At 33.7% G+C, this 17,969-nt stretch overlaps 1 protein-coding gene across 10 annotated transcripts in view; it reads left to right on the forward strand.

Moving 5' to 3' along the window:
- LOC141556459 (metastasis-associated protein MTA1) overlaps positions 1 to 17,969 on the forward strand; it is a 610,678-nt gene that overhangs the window by 223,499 nt on the left and 369,210 nt on the right. For all 10 annotated transcript variants that reach the window (XM_074290610.1, XM_074290601.1, XM_074290609.1 and 7 more), the window contains one exon: positions 15,827 to 15,981. In XM_074290610.1, the coding sequence (XP_074146711.1) occupies positions 15,827 to 15,981 (155 nt within the window). The remainder of the gene's footprint in view (positions 1 to 15,826; positions 15,982 to 17,969) is intronic.

Here is a 17,969-nt window from a genome sequence, read left to right on the forward strand (position 1 = left end):
GCATTCTTGGTATAAATCCCATTTGGTCATATCCTGCTGATAAATTGCTGTAATGTCTTTATTGTTTTATTTAAATTTGCATGAATATTCATTAGGGAGATTGGGCTATAATTTTCATTTTCTGTTTTCTTTCTGGTTTAGATATCAGTACCAAATTTGTATCATAGAAGGAATTTGGCAAGACTCCTTCTTTACCTATTTTTGCAAATAGTTTACATAGTCTTGGAATTAATTGTTCTGTAATTGTTTTGTAGAATTTATTTGTAAATCCATTTGGCCCTAAAGATTTTTTCTTAGAGAGTTCATTGATGGCTTGCTCAATTTCCTTTTCTAAAATGGAACTATTTAAGTAATTTATTTCCTCTTCTGTTAATCTGGGCAATTTACATTTTTGTAAATATTCATCCATTTCAGTTAAATTATTAGATTTGCTGGCATACAGTTGGACAAAATGCTCTTAGTTATTACTTTAATTTCATTTTACTTAGTGGTGAGTTCAGTCTTTTCATTTTTGATACTGGCAATTTGGTTTTTTCCTTTCTTTTTTCAAATCAAATTTTTTTCATAAAATCAACTCTTAATTTTATTAATTAGTTCAATAGTTTTCTTAATTTCAATTTTGTTAATCTCTCCTTTGAGTTTCATAATTTTTAATTTGGTATTTAATTGAAGGTTTTTAATTTGTTCTTTTTCTAGCTTTTTTAGTTGCATATCCAATTCATTTATCTCCTCTTTATTTTATTTATATAACTATTTAGAGATATAATATTTCCCCTAAGAACTGTTTTGACTGCATCCCATAGATTTTGTTATGTTGTCTCATGGTTGTCATTCTCTTAGATGAAATTATTTATAGTTTCTTTGATATGTTGATGGACCTCATTCTTTTGAATTAGATTATTTAACTTCCAATTGGCTTTTAGTCTATCTTTCTGGCCTTTTATTGAATATAATTTTTCTTGCATCGTGATCTGAAAAGGTAGCCTTGATTGTTTCTGCCTTTCTGCATTTGATTGTGAGGTTTTTATGCCCTAATACATGGATAGTTTCTGTGTAGGTGCCATATACTGCTGGAAAAAATATATATTTATTCCTTCTTCTCTTTATTCAGGTTTCTTCAGAGGGTATCAAATCTAAGTTTTCTAGGATTCTATTAAGCTCCCTAGTTTCTTTCTTGTTTATATTATTGTTGGATTTGGCTTAATTCTGAGGAAAGGTCCCCCACTAATATAATTTTGCTGTCTTATTTCTTTCTATAACTGGTTTAACTTCTTTAAGAATTTGGATGCTCCATTTGATATGTATGGGATTGCCTGTCATCTGGGGGAGGGGGGGAGGGAGGGAGGGGAAAATTTGGAAAAATGAATACAAGGAACAATGTTGTAAAAAAAAAAATTACTCATGCATATATACTGTCAAGAAGGATTGTAATTATAAAATTAATTTAAAAAAAAGAATTTGGATGCTCTAGCACTTGGTGCATATACATTTAGTATCAATACTACTTCATTGTTTTTGGTGCCCTTTAGCAAGATGTAGTTTCCTTTCTTATCTCTTCTTAATTAGTTCTGTTTTTACTTTTCTACCCCTGCTTTTTTTGTTTCAGCTGAAACATAATAAATTCTGGTCTAGCCTTTTATCCTTACTTTGTATGTTTCAAATGAGTTTTTTATAAACAACATATTGTAGGAGTCTGCTTTCTAATCCATTCTGTTATTTGCTTCCATTTTATAGGAAGCTTCATTCCATTCACATTAATAGTTATGATTACCAGTTCTGTATTTCCGTCCATCTTGTTTTCTCCTCTGTATATACTTTTCTACTCTCTTTCTACCCTGTGCCTCATTAATAGTACTTTGTTTCTAGTCCATCCCACTCTCTACCTACTCTACCTTCTATCATCCCTTTTCCCTTCTCTTATCCCCTTTTCCCAATGTTTCTCCTCCTCCCTTCCACACAACCCTTCCCTTTTCTTTCTCCTTTCTCCTCCTATTTCCTTACAGGGTTAGATAAATTTTATGCCCAACTGAGTGATTATGTTATTCCCTTTTCGAGCCAAAAATGATGAGATTAAACTTTAGATAATGCTTAATCCTCTCCCTTATTTCCTTCTATTGTAATAAGTCTTTTTGCCTCTCTGTGTGATCTAATTTATCCCATTATACTCTTCCCCATTCCCTTTTCTCTCAGTACAATCCTTTTTCCATCCCTTATTTTCTTTTTCTTTCATATGTCACATCAGAACCCATTCACAAACATGCTTTCCATCTAGGTATGCCCTCTTTAGTTTCCCCATTAACAGATACAGTTCTCAAGAGTTACAGATAACATTTCCCATTAGAGATTTAAACAGTTTAATCTTTAAATAATATATTTTCCCCCATTTACCTTTCTATGCTTCTCTTATCCTGTATTTCAAGATCAAAATTTCTGTTTAATTCTGTTTTGTTTTGTTTTTCAGTTCAAATGATTGAAAGTCCATCTTCTTTTTACTTTATTGAAGATCCAACTCCTTTCCTGAAAGATAATACTTAGTCTCACTGGTTAGTTAGTTTTTTATTATAACCCCAGGTCTTTTGCCTTCTAGAATATGGCCCTCTGATTCTTTATTGTACAAGCTGCCAGATCCTGGGTAATTTTGACTATTTCTCCTTGATATTTGAATTGTTTCTATCTGGAAACTTTCAGTTTGTTTTTTTTTTTTTTCTTGAGATTCTAGTTGTGGAGTTTTGCAACAATGTTCCTTGGGTTTTCCTTGTGGGATCTTGTCCTGGATGGGTAAACATTTGATGGATCCCTTCATTGACTCTTCCCCTCTTTGGGTCTAGTATAACTCTTGATGATTTCTTGAAGAATGCTATCCAGACTCTTTTGGTTATGACCTTTAGTGGGTAGAGCAATAAATTTTAAATTGTCTCTTCTGAATCTATTTTCCAGATCAGCTGTTTTTCCACTGAGGTATTTTCCATTTTTTTCATTCTAACTTTTAGTTTATTTTGCCCAATTCTTTATGTGTGATAGAATCATTAGCTTCCTTTTGCCCCGTTCTAGTTTTTAATGTGTGATTCTCTTCAATTAGTTTTTGCAACTCCTTTTCCATTTGATTAATTCTACTTTTAAAAGCATTGTTTTCTTCAGTGGATTTTTGCCTTTGGCCTGTTTTGTTTTTTAAAGAATTGTTTATCTTCAATCAATTTTTGTCCTTCCTTTTCCAGTCTGTTGACTCTCTCTTCCATACCTCTTATTTCTTTTCTTATTTTTTTCCTGCCTCTCTTATGTGCCTTTTAAAATATTTTTTGAGCATTTCCAAGAAGTCTTTGGGTTTGAAACCTATTCATATCACTCTGAGATTTCCTCTGTAAACATTTTGTCCTCATCTAGTTGGTGCTTTGGTCTTCACTGTTACCATAGAATTGATGCACTGATTAAGATTTTTTTTCTATTTCTTGCTCATTTTTTCTCCTCTTTTTTTATTTCCTTTTTTGTGCCTTTTATGGTCAAGCTTTGTTCCTAGGGTAAACAGTTCTTCAAACTTCCTGTGCACCTCTGAGCCTTGACTTTGAGTCCCTATGTTTGGTGTCTTGCTATGGGGTAGCCTAAAATGCTTTTTCTAAGAAACAGCCTGGTTTCCCAGAATTTGTCTTCTGAGCTGGGACTGGAGGCTGTCCCATTGGTCTTCCTTGCTGTTGAGCCAGGACGCAGGGTCTCAATTGCTGATTTGTTGTGATTAAGACCCTCTTACTAGCTTTCCCAGTTACCATCTGAGCTGGGCTGAATTGAACACCCCTTTCACTTCAGTAAGATTGACCTTTCTTAAAGTCCTTCCAGTATATCTTGAGCTGGAGAGTGGCTTCAGAGACTTAGTTTTCAAGGAAAACTGGGAGAGATTGAGCAGTTTCCTGACTTCACGCTTCCATCTTTGCTCCTCTCTCAGAACTCCCAACATGATTTTTTTTTCTTCTTTTCTTTTTCTTTTTAAAATTTATTTTATTTGAAAAAACAGTAACAAAGAAAAACAAAAAGGAAATATAAAACAAAATAAAGCAAAACAAAAGAGAACATTGTTATGTACCTAGCAGAACATCAAGGATGACTCAAAATATATAACAACATATTACCAGATCAAGAAAGTACATATATTAATAGAAGAAATTATATTCATGAATGATAATTTTTTCTTTACTTCCTTGTAAATTGTTCTTTGAATTTCTACTGTACCCCTTATGTACTTTATTCTTTTTTCTCCCTTTCATGCCCCACCCTCAAGCAAACTACAATTAAGAAAAGATAAATATGTATACATATACACACACACTTACACACATCCCACATATACAAACATGTCTTTCTTGCTGCCTCCTTAATTAAATTTTGCTCCCTAATTTGCCTCGCCATTACTTAACCTCCTTCTACCCAAGGATTCCTCCCTTGTCTTCTTCCTTCACCCTTTGCTTCCCTATCCACTCATCATTCCTCCCTTATTTCTTTATAGATTTTGGAGAGTGCTATACCCTTCTGGGTATATATGTAGTGTTGTTTATTGAACTCATTCCCAATGTAATAAAATTTCTTCTTTGAACCAAAAGCCCTCCTCCTGCCTGTAATGCCTCTGTGTATATTTTCCTCTGCACCTCATTTGTATAACATGATTGCTATTTTTACCTTAATTCTGCCAATCGTTCTTTTGAACTACCCTATTGTTGATGTGAATCTTAAACATATTATATTATATATTGTAGTATATATTAATATATAATTATATTGAATTATACTATTACTATATTAATAGAAATTATATATATATATTGTTATATGTAATATATTATTAAACATATATTAATATATTAAACATATATTTAATTCTATATATTAATTACATTAATATTTATTATTAAATATATTAAGCATTAATATATTAAACATAACATATTATATATTTGTTAATATATAATATTTATGTAATATATTAAAAACATAAATAATTTGTACATGTTAAGTTCCTTAAAATTGATCTTTTTTATTTTTTCAAATTTCCCACTCAAAATTATAGATAATTTTGCTGGATATGATAATTTTAGCTTCAGGTGGTCTTTTATTGTGGCTGCTAAATCCTATACAATTCTAATTGTAGCTCCAGCATATTCGAATTTTTTTTTTCCTTGTTTCTTGCAGAATTTTTTCTCTGATCTGGTTGTTTCAGAATTGACAATAACATTCCTGTGTGTTTTTCACAAACGATTTCTTTGAGGTGGTGATTGGTATATTTTTTCTGTTGTTCCTTTCCCCTCATCTTCTATCACTCTAGGACAATTTTCTTTGATTATTTCCTGCATTATTGTGTCAAGGTTCTCTTTTTGGTCACACCTTTCTAGCAGTCCAATTATTCTTATATTTTCTCTTCTTGAACTCTTTGGGATATCCAGATCTGCATTTTTCTTAAAAGATGTTTCACACATTCTGTTCTATTTTCTTTATAATCTATTTTATTATTTCTTGGTCTCTCACAACTTCACTGGCTTACCCTTGCCCAATTCTAATTTTTGAAGAATTATTTTCATTTTTGAGATTCTGTACCTCCTTTTCTAGTTGGTTAACTTTTTTTTCCATCATAATCTTGTTTTTCTTGGATGGTTTTTATTTTTCTTTTTAATTTTTCCTCATTAGCTCTCATTTGATTTTTAAATTCTTTTTTAATCTGGGCAGGGAGCCATTTCATGTTACTCTTTGTGGTAGAAGTTTTCTTTATTAAAGTGTCTTCTTCTGAATATGAATACCATCTTCCCTGTTCCCACAATATATTTCAGTGGTGAGGTTCTTTCTTCTTTGACAGTTCATTTTTTTAAGCTATATTAGTGTAAGCACCTCTAATCATGTGTTGAGAGGATCACAGTGCCTCAAGCTTCCCTTCAGCCCTCCACTCCAATCAAGAATCCCAAACCAAAAGTTTTTCTGTCCTGCCAGTGGCCACAGCACAGCAGGGCCTGGTTCCCAATCAGCTAAAATTCACTTTGTCTTCCTGGACTCAAACCCCACTATATAAACAGTAGGGGAGGTGAAAGTTCTAGGGTTTCTGCTGAAGTCCAGCCACAGCCAGCTAGTCCCAAGGGTCCCCATTTGATATTTATGCAGAGCTAGCCCAGAGGTATTTCAGACAGGTTAATCCCCAGCCCTGAGGTCTGTCTTCATATCTCAGGTTGTATCTGAAGGAACCCTATTCTATCCCAAATCATCTTGATTTTTCACTGATCTGGGAGGTACAAATTTGTTCTATTTGTGGAAGAAATCTGGAGAACCCAACTTGATTTTCTTAAAGGACCCCCACACTCCTGCATTCCCCCCCTTACTCAGTAAACTCCAGTATCTGTCTGTTACCTCTAGAATCAAATGTAAACTTTTATGTTTGGCATTGAAAGCTCTTCATAGCCAGGCCCCTTCTTATCTTTCTAGCCTTTTTAGATAGTATTGCTCTCTGCACACTATATGCTTAAGCCATATTAATCAACTTGTTTTTCCTTACCCACAATATTCCATCTTCCATCTTGACACATTTGAATGGCTGTCTTCTGTGACTAAATGCTTTTTTTTTTTCTTCCACTCTTAAAATCCCTGGCTTCTTTCAGAAATCAGCTCAAGGACTATATCCTGTAGAAGATTCCTGTTACCTTCTCTGAGGCTATTACTCATCTAGTATGTATGTATCTTGCATACAGCATATTTATATACATATTATTTCCCTCACTAGTATGTGAGCACCTTGAAGGAGAAGGCTGTTTTTTGACTCTTCTTTTTATCCTTAGCAATCAGGTGTGTGTATAGCACTTAGCTTGTCACATAGTAAGCACTTAATAAATGTGTGTTGATTGATTGATAATTTATGATCCAATATTGTGGTTTATTACTCTCGTAAAGGAAATTTAAACAGTTCCCCAGAAAACAAAACTACCTCATTTTTTTGTTTGTAAATAAGTGGCACATATAATTCAATTTGAATTCTTTGGGATATCCAAATTGTTTTGATGAGGTGGAATTTTGTATGTATAACACATTCAGTGTTATGAGTGCCTTCCCTCCCTGTCTTTTGGACATCATATTTGATGAGATTATTTTATGTAATTTTATTAGTAAGCAATCAATCAACAAATCAAATATAAGGCAATGGAAGAAAATAGTATAGTCAGGTCTCTCCTACATCTCTACAAACATTTAGAAAATATACAAGCCAGTACTAATTGATAAAGTCAAGTAAAAGTCGGTTATTTTTCTAGCCTATGTCCACATAAGGAGACAAAAAGATACGTAAACACTGAGAAAAATATCTACCCTGAAGCATGGCACAATTTACAGAATCTTCCAATAGTGAGACTTGAAGCAGGGCTTGTCCTGAGTACTAAGATAATAAGTCTGATGCAAAATTAAGTGAGAAGAACTGGAAGATAACTGTGCACAAGAAAGAAATCTCAGATTTGTCTTCCTGTTCTAAAATCTGTAAATTCCACAACCTGCTGAGAAGGCAAATAGTATGATACCTTTTAGCATGATGTAATGTCCTCAGTTATCTCTTTTGATCAGTTCTATTTTTGTTTTTGCTTTTTCCAAAATCATGATTGTTAACCCTACCTTTTTCACTTCTGGTGAAGCTTGTTAGATTCTGCTTCATCCCATTCACATTCACAGATATGATTACAGTGTATTTCCTTCAATCCCGTTTTCTTGTTTCTTCCTCTTTTTATTTTATCTTTCCTCAAAAAATCAATTTTCTTCTATTTCCCTTAATCTACCCTACCTTTTATCAAATCACTCCTCTTATCCCTTTCCCCTCCTATTTCCCTATTGGGTAAGTTACATTTCTATACCTATTTTGTGTGTGTGTGTGTGTGTGTGTGTGTGTATGTGAGAGAGTGACTGTGTGTATGTGTATGTGTGTGTATGCCTCTAAGTATGTATTCTGCTCTATTTGAACCAATTCTAATGGGGTTAAATCCAAGCATTGTCTGCCACTGCCACCTCATTTTCACCTCCATTGTAAAAGATGCTTCTTGCATACTTCCTTTTTATAAGAAAATTTTCCCCATTCTACCTCTCCCTTCCCCCTTCTCCTATTGCATTCCTCTTTTTCATCCCTTTATTTTGGGGGGAAGGGTATCCTAACAACTGACATACACATGCCTTCTATCTATGAAAACTTGTTTAACTGCCCTAATAATGATTAAGTTTTTAGGAATTACATGTATAATTTTCTCTCATAGGAATATAAATAATTATGATTAGTCTTCTATGTTTATCTTTTTGTGTTTCTCTTGGGTTTTGTGTTTATATGTCAAATTTTTTTAGCTGAATAGCTAGCTCTGGTCTTACCCTCAGGAATAGTTGAAAGCTCTTTATTTCATTAAATATAAATTTTTGTTCAGCTTTTTTTTTCTTTTTGCTTTTAAGTTTGTTTAAGTTGATCTTTGCTTCCCTGCATTTTCCCAAGCTTCAGACTTTTTCATATTGATGCTTTCAGAGCTAGTTTTAGAGGTCTGCAAGTTTTGGGCAATTCCAAAATGGTGTGATCTTGAAAGAGAAAATGGCCCTTAACTCTCCTGGTCTGTGCTTTGATCTTTATCCAGAAAGGATCCTAGATCCTCTGCAGCCACAAGCATTTCTCTTTGACACTATCAGTAGTACTTCCCTCTGTCCTGGACCTATAACTCAGAACTGCATATGGACAATAGAGTTGCCAATCAGTTCCAGCTGAACCCTATGCCAGCCAAAGATCCCCTGTAATCTTTTTCTGGCCAGTTCCCTGGATAAGAACACTCAAAGCTGCTCTTAGCAGTGTTGCCAATCCCTTGTATATGGACTCCAGACAAACTTCTACTGATTTCTCTTACTGACAGCTTAAGTTTTCTCAGTCTAGAAAAAATGTCTCATTTTGACCTTTTGTTGGCTGTGTCATTCCAAAATTTAATTTGAGGCATTATTTTAAAGTTGTTTGTAGGGGAACCTTGGCAGAGTTTAGTTGAATAACTGCCTCTAATCCACCATCTTGACTCTCCACTACAACTGCAAGAAATGATAAAACCCTCCTCACAGTTCCAGGGCAGAAAAGAGTGCTTGTGACTACTCATAGACTAGAGCCAGAAGAATGGTAAACACATACTCAAAAGAAGATAGTAAAGTATAAACTCCTATAAGAAAAAGATTAAATTGATCTCAGGCCATGGGAGAGCTCAAAAAAGATTTTGAAGATCAAGTAAGAAAAGTAGAGGTAAAAAGAAAAATGAGATTGGCACAGTAAAAAATGAGAAATGATTCAACAGTATGGAAAAAGATATACCAAAATATACTGAAGAAAATAACATCTTAAAAAACATACTTGGTGAAGTGGTAAAGGAGCAACAAAAGTCAGTGGAGCATAGAATGCCTTGAAAAACAGAATTAGCTGTGTGAAACAAGATACAAAAAAATTCACTGAAGAAAACATTCCTTAAAAGAGCAGAATCAACCAAATGGAAAAAAAGATATACAACCTCACTAAAGAAAATAGTTCCTTAAAAGTTAGAACTGAAAAGGCAGCTAGATGGTGCAGTGAATAGAGCACCGACCCTGAAATCGGGAGGACCTGAGTTAAAATCTGGACTAAGACACTTAACACTTTCTAACTGTGTGACCCTAGTCAAGTCATTTAATCTCAATTGTGAAAGAAAGGAAAGAATAGGAAGGGAGAGAAAGAGGAAGGAAGAAAGGAAGGAAAGAAGGAAGAAAACAAATTTAAAAAATAAAAAGAATAAAAAACACACAATTCAGATATTATGGAGCCATAGTCAGGATTATGCAAGATTTAGCAGCTTCTATATAAAAGATCAGCTTGGAATATTATTATCCTGAGAAAACAGCTAGGGTTTCAACCAAGAATCACCTTCCTAAATTGAGTGAATGCCTATCAGTTGGGGAATGATTGAATAAGTTATGATACATGTACATTACGGAATATTATGTTCTATAAGAAATGATCAGCAGGATGATTTCACAGAGTCCTGGAGAGATTTACATGAAGTAATTCTAAATAGAGTGAGAACCAAGAAAATATTGTATACCAGGGCAACAAAATTATGTGATAATCAACTGTATTTAGTAGTTCAATTCATCTAAATTCTTATAGAACAAGGTTAAGATCCCAAACTAGTATAGTTTTTCTATTTCTTAGTTGCAGCTCTCTTAATTTCTCCTCTAGAAATTTAGATGCTATACCACTTGGGGCATATATGTTTCATATTGATATTACATCATTATCTATGGTACTTTTTAGCAAGATAGAATTTCCTATCTTATCTATTTTAATTAGAGCTATTTTTCTTGATTTAAGTTAATCAGGGTTACTAGCCTTTTTTTTTTTTAACTTTTGCTGAAGCATCACAAATTCTGCTCCACTTTTTTACCTTTATTCTGTATGAATCACTCTGCTTTAAATGTATTTCTTATAAAGAATGTATTTTAGGATTTGAGCTTTTAATCTGGTCTGCTATCCATTTCTGTTTTATGGGAAAGTTCATCCCATCCACATTCACAGTTAAAATTACTAACTCTGTATTTCCCACCATCTTACTTTCCCCAAGTTATACCTTTCTCTTTCCTTTCCCTCATTCCTTTCCCTCTGTCTCTCCTCCCCAGTGTTTTGCTTCTAATTACCATCTCCCTCAATCATCCCTCCCCTTTTGCAGTCCCTCTCCCCATTTTTATCCCTTTCCTTTCTACTTCTTTTCTCTCTTCTCTTAGCCTCTCCCTTTACCTTCCTATATTTCCCTATAGGAAATTTTGCTATCACATTAAATATACTTGATATTCTCTCTGAGGCAAATAGTTTAAGTTTCACATAATGCTCATCCCATTCCCTTCTTTTGCTAAATTATAATAGGTCTTTTTTGCCTCTTCATGTGATGTAGTTTACTCCATTTTACCTCCCCCTTCTTTTTCTTTCAGTACAATCCCTTTTCCTCATCAGTTTCTTTTTTATATCATTACAATAAAGTCAAATTATGCCTACACCTTCTAAGTATACCTCTAACAAAAATACAGTTCTCAAGAATTAAACATATCATCTTCCCATATGGAGATGTAAACATATTAACCTTTAAAAATCAAAGTTTTTTTTTTCCTTCCCTTTTTTCCTCTTTATATTTCTCTTGAATTCTGTGTTTGAAGATCAATTTTTTCCCCTATTTCCTTGAATGTCTTTTTCCCTGAAAGATAATGCTAAATTTTGCTGGATAGTTGATTCTTGGCTACAGTCTAAGCTCTTTTGCTCTCTGGAATATCATATTGCAAGCCCTTTGAACCTTTTAAAGTGGAAGTTACTAAGTTCTGGGTAAACCTGAAAGTAGTTCATTTGGTATTCAAATTATTTCTTTCTGGATGTTTGCGGTATTTTCTTCTTAATCTGATAATTCTGAAATTTAGCTATGATATTCCTTGAAGTTTTCATTTTGGGGTCTCTTTCAGGAGGTGATCAGAAGATTCTTTCAATGGCTATTTTACCTTACAGTTCTAGGATATCAGGGCAGTTTTCCTTAATGATTTCTTGAAAGATGTTATTTAGGCTCTTTTTTTCATTATGGTTTTCAGGTAGTTCAATAAGTTTTAGATTGTCTCTCCTAGACCTGTTTTCCAGGTCAATTGTTTTTCTGATGAGGTAATTTAAATTCTCATCATCTAGCTTTTCTTTCTTTTTTTCTTTCTTTCTTTCTTTTTTTTTCCTTTGGTTTTGTTTGATTCTTGATGTCCTGTTGTCATTCACTTCCATCTGTTCAATTCTAATTTTTAATGAATTATTTTCTTCAGTTAGCTTTTTTACCTCCTTTTGCATTTGACCAATTGAACTTTTAAATGAGTTGTTTTGTTTGTTGAATTTTTTTTCCATTTCACCAAATCTATTTTTTAAGAAAATTTTTTGAGATAATTTCTGTGTTTCCTTTTCCAAGTTCTCATTTCTTTCCCCCATTTTTCTTCTAATCCTGTTTTAAGATTCTTTTTTAATTCTTTCAAGAGAGCCTTTTGAATTGGAAAGCAACTCATATGAACTTTCATCTGAAGATGTTTTGTCTTTAGTGTCCTCAGGGTTTGAGGTCTTTTCTATCTCCATAATAGCTATCTATTGGCAGAGCTCTTTTTGCTTATTTTTAAAAGTTAAGGTCCGCTCTTAGGGCAAAGGGGAGAGTGTCCCCTTTGCTTAGGCTTCCTCTGTAGGCGACAGCTCTTTACACTGCCTCAGGGCTGGTGCTTCTGGCTTCCTCCCATGCTTGGGTAAGCATGGCCAAGTCCTTTGTCTGGAGTTAAGATGCTCACTATTTGCCTTCTGTAGTTACATTAAAGGTCTCACAGCTAATTTTCTGATCTGCTGACTTCTGAACCAGTAGCCAATGCTGCTATAATTTTGCTAAAAGCTTCCTATTCAATTCCCCAATAGGAGAATATCTTTCTGCCCTGGATCCCTGAGCTGTACCTGCTTTGGGTGGCTTCCCCCTTTCACAATTGAGACAGACTTTTCCTGAAGTACTTCCAAAATATCCTCTACTGGAAATTTGTTACATTCCAAATATTTGTGGGTTCTGTCACTCCAAAATCTGTTCAAAGGCTTAATCGGGTATTGATGTGAGTGAAGCCAGAAAAAGTTCACTGTCCACCTGAAAGACTGAAACATTTTAAACACCTGAAAGACTCTGTCTCCTAAAATTGAGTACTTTCAAAGAAAAATACTTTCAGATAAAATATTCAAGTAATAAATAAGGAGAAATAGGATGGAAAGAAATACAGTTAGCAGTCATAGCAGAAAAAAATTTTTGAAGTTTCTCTGATAAAGTCCTTATCTCTCAAATATATAGAGAAATGAGTCAAATTTATTGGAATAAGAGCCATTCCCCAAGTCATAAAATATGAACAATTTTCAGCTCAATTATCAAAGTTGTCTACAACTATATGAAAAAAATTTTCTGAATCACTAGTGATTGGAGTTGTTGATCAAGCAATCTGAGATACTATTTCACATCTATCAGATTGACTAATAGGATGGAAAAGGAAAATGACAAATATTGAAGGGGATGGGAGGCAATGAGAAAACTGGAGATGGAGTTGTGAACTGATTTAACTATTATGAGGAGCAATTGGGAACTATGCCCAAAGACCTATAAAATCATGCATATTCTTTGACATAGCACTACTACTTCTAGGTCTATATGCAAAAATAAAAAAATTTTAAGGAAAGGAAGTGACCTATACCCCCAAAATATTTATAGCACTTTTTCGTGATGGCATAAAATTGAAAATTGAAGGGATGAGCAAATTGTCGAATACAGTTCTGGTGGAATACTATTGGCTATAGCACATGATGAGCCAGATACTTTCCAAAAAAAAAAAAAAATAAATCTGGAAATGACCTATCACAGAGTAAAATAAATAAATAAAATTAGAAAAACACCATAACAGCAATATTCTGAGATGATCAACTATTAATGACTTAGCTGTTCTTAGCAATATAGTGATCCAAGAAAGCTCTGGATGACTGGTATAAAAAGTTCTGCTTCGAATGTTGGAGGGGATGTGGGAAAATTGGGACACTGATACATTGTTGGTGGAATTGTGAATACATCCAGTCATTCTGGAGAGCAGTTTGGAACTATGCTCGAAGAGTTTTCAAACTGTGCATACCCTTTGATCCAGCAATGTTACTACTGGTCTTATATCCCAAAGAGATTTTAAAGAAGGGAAAGGAAACTGTATGTGCAAGAATGTTTGTGGCAGCCCTCTTTGTAGTGGCCAGAAACTGGAAACTGAGTGGATTTCCATCAATTGGAGAATAGCTAAATAAATTGTGGTATATGAATATTATGGAATATTATTGTTCTGTAAGAAATGACCAACAAGATGATTTCAGAAAGGCCTGAAGAGACTTACATGAACTGATGCTGAGTGAAATGAGCAGGACCAGAAGATCATTATATACTTCAACAACAATACTATATGATGATCAATTCTGATGGCAGAGGCCCTCTCCAACAATGAGATGAGCCAAATCAGTTCCAATAGAGCAGTAATGAACTGAATCAGCTACACCCAGAGAAAGAACTCTGGGAGTTGACTATGAACCACTACATAGAATTCCCAATCCCAACATTTTTGTCTGCCTACATTTTTGACTTGCTTCACAGGCTAATTGTACACTATTTCAAAGTTTGATTCTTTTTGTACAGCAAAATAACTGTTTGGACATGTATACATATATTGTATTTAACTTATACTTTAACATATTTAACATGTCTTGGTCAACCTGCCATCTGGGGGAAGGGGTGGGGGGAAGGAGAGGGAAAGTTGAAACAAGAGGTTTTGCAATTGTCAATGCTGGAAAATTACTATGCATAACATTTTTGTAAAAAGAAAAAAAATTAATAAAAAAAAGTGCTGCTTCAAACAGTTTTGCACATGTGGATCTTTTCCCCTTTTTTATGATCTCTTTGGGATACAGATTCAGAGACACTGCTGGGTCAAAAGGTTGCAGAGTATTATGACCCTTTGCACATAGTTCCGAATTGTTCTCCAGAATGGTTTGATATTTCACAGTTCCACCAACAATGCATTTGTATCCCTGTTTCCCACATTTCCTCTAAAATTCATCATTATCTTTTCCGTCATCTTAGCCAATCTGAGAGGTATGAAATTGGTACCTCAGAGTTGTCTTAATTTTTCATTTCTATAATCAGTAGTTATTTAGAGCATTTTATATGACTAAAAATTGCTTTACTTTCTTTATCTGAAAATTGTTTCTTGTTTTTTTTTTAATTTTGGTTTGTTTTCTTTTACATGACTAATATGTAAATATGTTTTGCTTAATTGCACATGTATAACCTATATCAAATTGTTTCCCTTTTCAGTGGTGGGGGGGGGAGAGGGAAAGAGAACATTTGGAATTCTTTTAGAGGGGGTTCATTTTTTAAAACATGTTGGAAATTGTGTTTACATATAATTGGAGAAAAAGCAAAATACTAAATTTAAAGTCCAGGTAGACTGAAGTTAAGTGGAAACTTTGAAATGTTTCAAACTCAGGAGTCAAGAGAAATATGAAAAAGCAAATTGAATGAGTAGTTCAATTAGGGACTAAACAAGGATAAACTGTTTGCATTCTGATATGGAGGAAATGATGCGTGTAATCTTTCAGAACTATATGATCATCAGGGCTTATAACCAAACAAAAGATAGAGAAGATCAGAGCAGATAAAATAGATAAATTTTGGTTATATTCAGTTGTTTTTGCTCAAACAAAATCAGTACAGCTATAGTTGGAAGAGAGGCATGTAAATTGAGAAAAAAATCTTTGCAGCTCTTTTTGTGGTACCAAAGAAATAGAAATGGAAGAGTATAATTCTGGAGAAACCCGGTAAGATTTGTATGAATTAATGATTCAAAGTGAAGTGAGCAGACATTTGGACAGTAAAAGACTTAGGAACAACCATAATACTGGAGGACTTGCAATAAAAATGCTACTCACCTCCTGACATAGAGAGGTGATAGACTCAGAGTGTAGATTGAAAGAAACGTTTTGGTTTTTTTGCATGGCCAGTGTGGAGAATTTGTTTTATTGACTACATTTTTGTTGGAAGCATTTTGTTTTCTTTCTTTTTCAATGTGGGAAAGGAGATGGAAGAGAAAGAGATGAATTTTCATTAATTGATAAGAATTAAATTATATTTTAAAATAGCAAACATATTTAATAAAAACTCCTAAAAAATTCTTATTCTTTTCAGCACAGTATGTGGAACATAGTAAGTGCTTAATTAAGTTTGTTGATTGATTTCAGTTGTAACTGCAATTCTCAGCCTCCAAATCCAGTGAAGATTGCTGTAGCAGGTGCTCAGAACTATCTCAGTGCTGTATTAAGGCTTTTTGTGGAACAGTTGTCTCATAAAACCCCTGACTGGCTTGGTTATATGAGGTTCCTGATCATCCCATTAGGTAAGTGAGAAATCTCACACAACTCTTGTATATTGCCTTACTCGTTTTATTATAGTTATTTGTATATGTGTTTTTTCTTCCTTAGACAGTAAGCTCCTTGAAGGTAGGATCCATACTTTATTTGTCTGTGCATATCCTCTAATTCCTAGCAGTATGTACTTGTATTTAGTAAATCAATTTGTTGGGGCAGCTATCCCAATGGAAAGAGGACCTGAGTTCAGATCTTTCCTCCTTGCACCTCTCTATGCACAAGTGATTCCATTTCATCCTGTCTTTTTCAGCAGACTTCCTCTTTTATAATCCTTACTTATCTCATTAATCTTCAATCACTTCCTGTCTACTGGCTGTTCTTCTATGGCCTACAATCATATCCATGTTACTCCCCATCCATAAAAAAAAACAAAAGATCTTTCTTGATTTTTCTCTTATTTAATATTCCCACTAGTTATCATCCTGTACTTTTCTGTGTCTCGAAATTCCTTGAGAAAGCCTTTTACAATAGGTGCTTTCACTTTCTTTTTTCAGTATTATTAACTCTTTACAGTCTTACTTCTTATCCTTCTTATTCTGACATCAAAGATGCCAATGTTATCTAGTGTGCAGCTTCTTAAATTGGGGTTCATGAACCCCAATTTCTCATAATTATCTCATAAACTGAGTATGGAGGATTATAAAATTATGATTTATTATCAGTTAAATGTTTGATGTTTATACCTGTATTATATACTTATATGCCAGGATCATGTAAAAAGTTCTTGGGTGAAAAGGAGCTGCAAATGGAAAAAATTTAAGAAGCTCTTCTCTATTGTATTCTAGACCATAGTCAGTTGTCCTGACTTTTGTCTTGCTGTTAGATTTTGATGTCTCTAGAAAAGAGAATAAGACTGATTACTTTGTGCATTTCTGCCTCACTTAAATCCAGCTCCCATGCAAATTAATGCCAAAATGTCATTGGTCCTCCTCAAAATGAAGGCCAAATAACATTATATATACTTTTGATCTCATTTCTTCCCATCTAATTATCCCAGCTATCTTTTTCCGATCTTCAATCTGTTCTTATATTCTAGTCCTTTACCTGCTGGCCATAATCATTCTAAGTTTGCTTCATTCTTTAAAAATAAAAAAGGGGAAAAGTCTCACTAGTGAGCCATCTTCAACAGTCACAATCCTACACTTCCCTTCTCAATTAAATTTGAAAAAGGCATCTATCTATACTTAGTGCCTTCACTGTCTTTTTTCTTTAATTTTTTTAATGTATTTTCTTTTCTTTTCTTTTTTTCCCCTTTATTAAAGCTCTTTATTTTTCAAAATCATATGCATGGACACTTATTCAACATAAGCCCTTGCAAAAGTTTGTATTCCAATTTTTCCTTCCCTTTCCCTACTCCCTCCCCTAGATAGCAAGTAGTCCAATATATGTTAAAACCAATATATGCATACATATTTATACAATTATCTTGCCCTTAACTGTTTTCTAAATCCTGTGATATTTATCTTCTCATCATTCAACTGAAACTACTATCTTCAGCTATTAGTCATCTTTTTATTGCCAGATCTTTTTTCATTTTCCCTTGACCTCTTTGTAGCATTTGCCATTGTTGACTATCTTCTCTGTCTCTCAGCGTTCCAATCTGTCCTGCACACAGCTGACATGATTTTTCCAAAAGCACAGAATTGACCATGTCTCCTCCATATTCATTTATACTCCAATATCTTGCTATTATCTCTAGGATCAAGTAAAAAAAAGTTTTTTATTCTGTTAGTAATTTTGCTTACATGTATGTTCTTTGCATTCCTGTGCCTTTCCATCTTTCTAATATTCCTACATATTATTCCCTTCTATACTCTCTACTATGCAATCATATTGATATATTTACTCTTTCTAGTATATATGATGTTCCCTCTTTTATGTCCATGTCTTTTTACTGGCTGTCCCTTATGCCTTAAATGCTCTCCCTCACTATGATCTTTTAGAATGATTGTATCAA

Source organism: Sminthopsis crassicaudata, chromosome 2, assembly GCF_048593235.1.
Source record: "Sminthopsis crassicaudata isolate SCR6 chromosome 2, ASM4859323v1, whole genome shotgun sequence".
NCBI classification, from domain to species: domain Eukaryota; kingdom Metazoa; phylum Chordata; class Mammalia; order Dasyuromorphia; family Dasyuridae; genus Sminthopsis; species Sminthopsis crassicaudata.